General features: G+C 58.7%; 1 protein-coding gene across 1 annotated transcript in view; it reads right to left on the bottom strand.

Annotated features, from left to right (window-relative positions):
- Positions 1-293, bottom strand: part of EMH_0009860 (uncharacterized protein) — a gene marked incomplete at both ends in the record, with an annotated part of 3,432 nt that overhangs the window by 893 nt on the left and 2,246 nt on the right. The window contains one exon of the mRNA XM_013498778.1: positions 3-293. Coding sequence (XP_013354232.1) covers positions 3-293 — 291 coding nt within the window. The remainder of the gene's footprint in view (positions 1-2) is intronic.

Here is a 293-nt window from a genome sequence, read left to right as displayed (position 1 = left end):
GCATCTCCAGCAGCTGCTGCCGCAGCAGCAGCAGCTGGCGTCTGTCTGCTTCTGATAGGGTTAACGATTGCTTTTGCTGCTGCTGCTGCTGCTGCTGCTGCTGCAGCAGCAGCACCTCTAGGTGCTGCTGCAGCGCCTCCGGTGCGAAGGTTGCCTGTACATACAGCCCGTTGCTGCCATTCCCCCCAATAGCTTCAATGCTGCTGCTGCTGCTGCTGCTGCTGCTGTTGCTGCTGCTGCTGCTGCTGCTGCTGCTGCTGTCATTTGGTAGCCCCAGGGTAATCCTAACTATT

The sequence above is a fragment of the Eimeria mitis genome, genomic scaffold, assembly GCF_000499745.2.
Source record: "Eimeria mitis Houghton genomic scaffold, Emh_scaff370, whole genome shotgun sequence".
Lineage (NCBI taxonomy): Eukaryota > Apicomplexa > Conoidasida > Eucoccidiorida > Eimeriidae > Eimeria > Eimeria mitis.
This window is presented reverse-complemented; position numbering and strand designations above follow the sequence as displayed.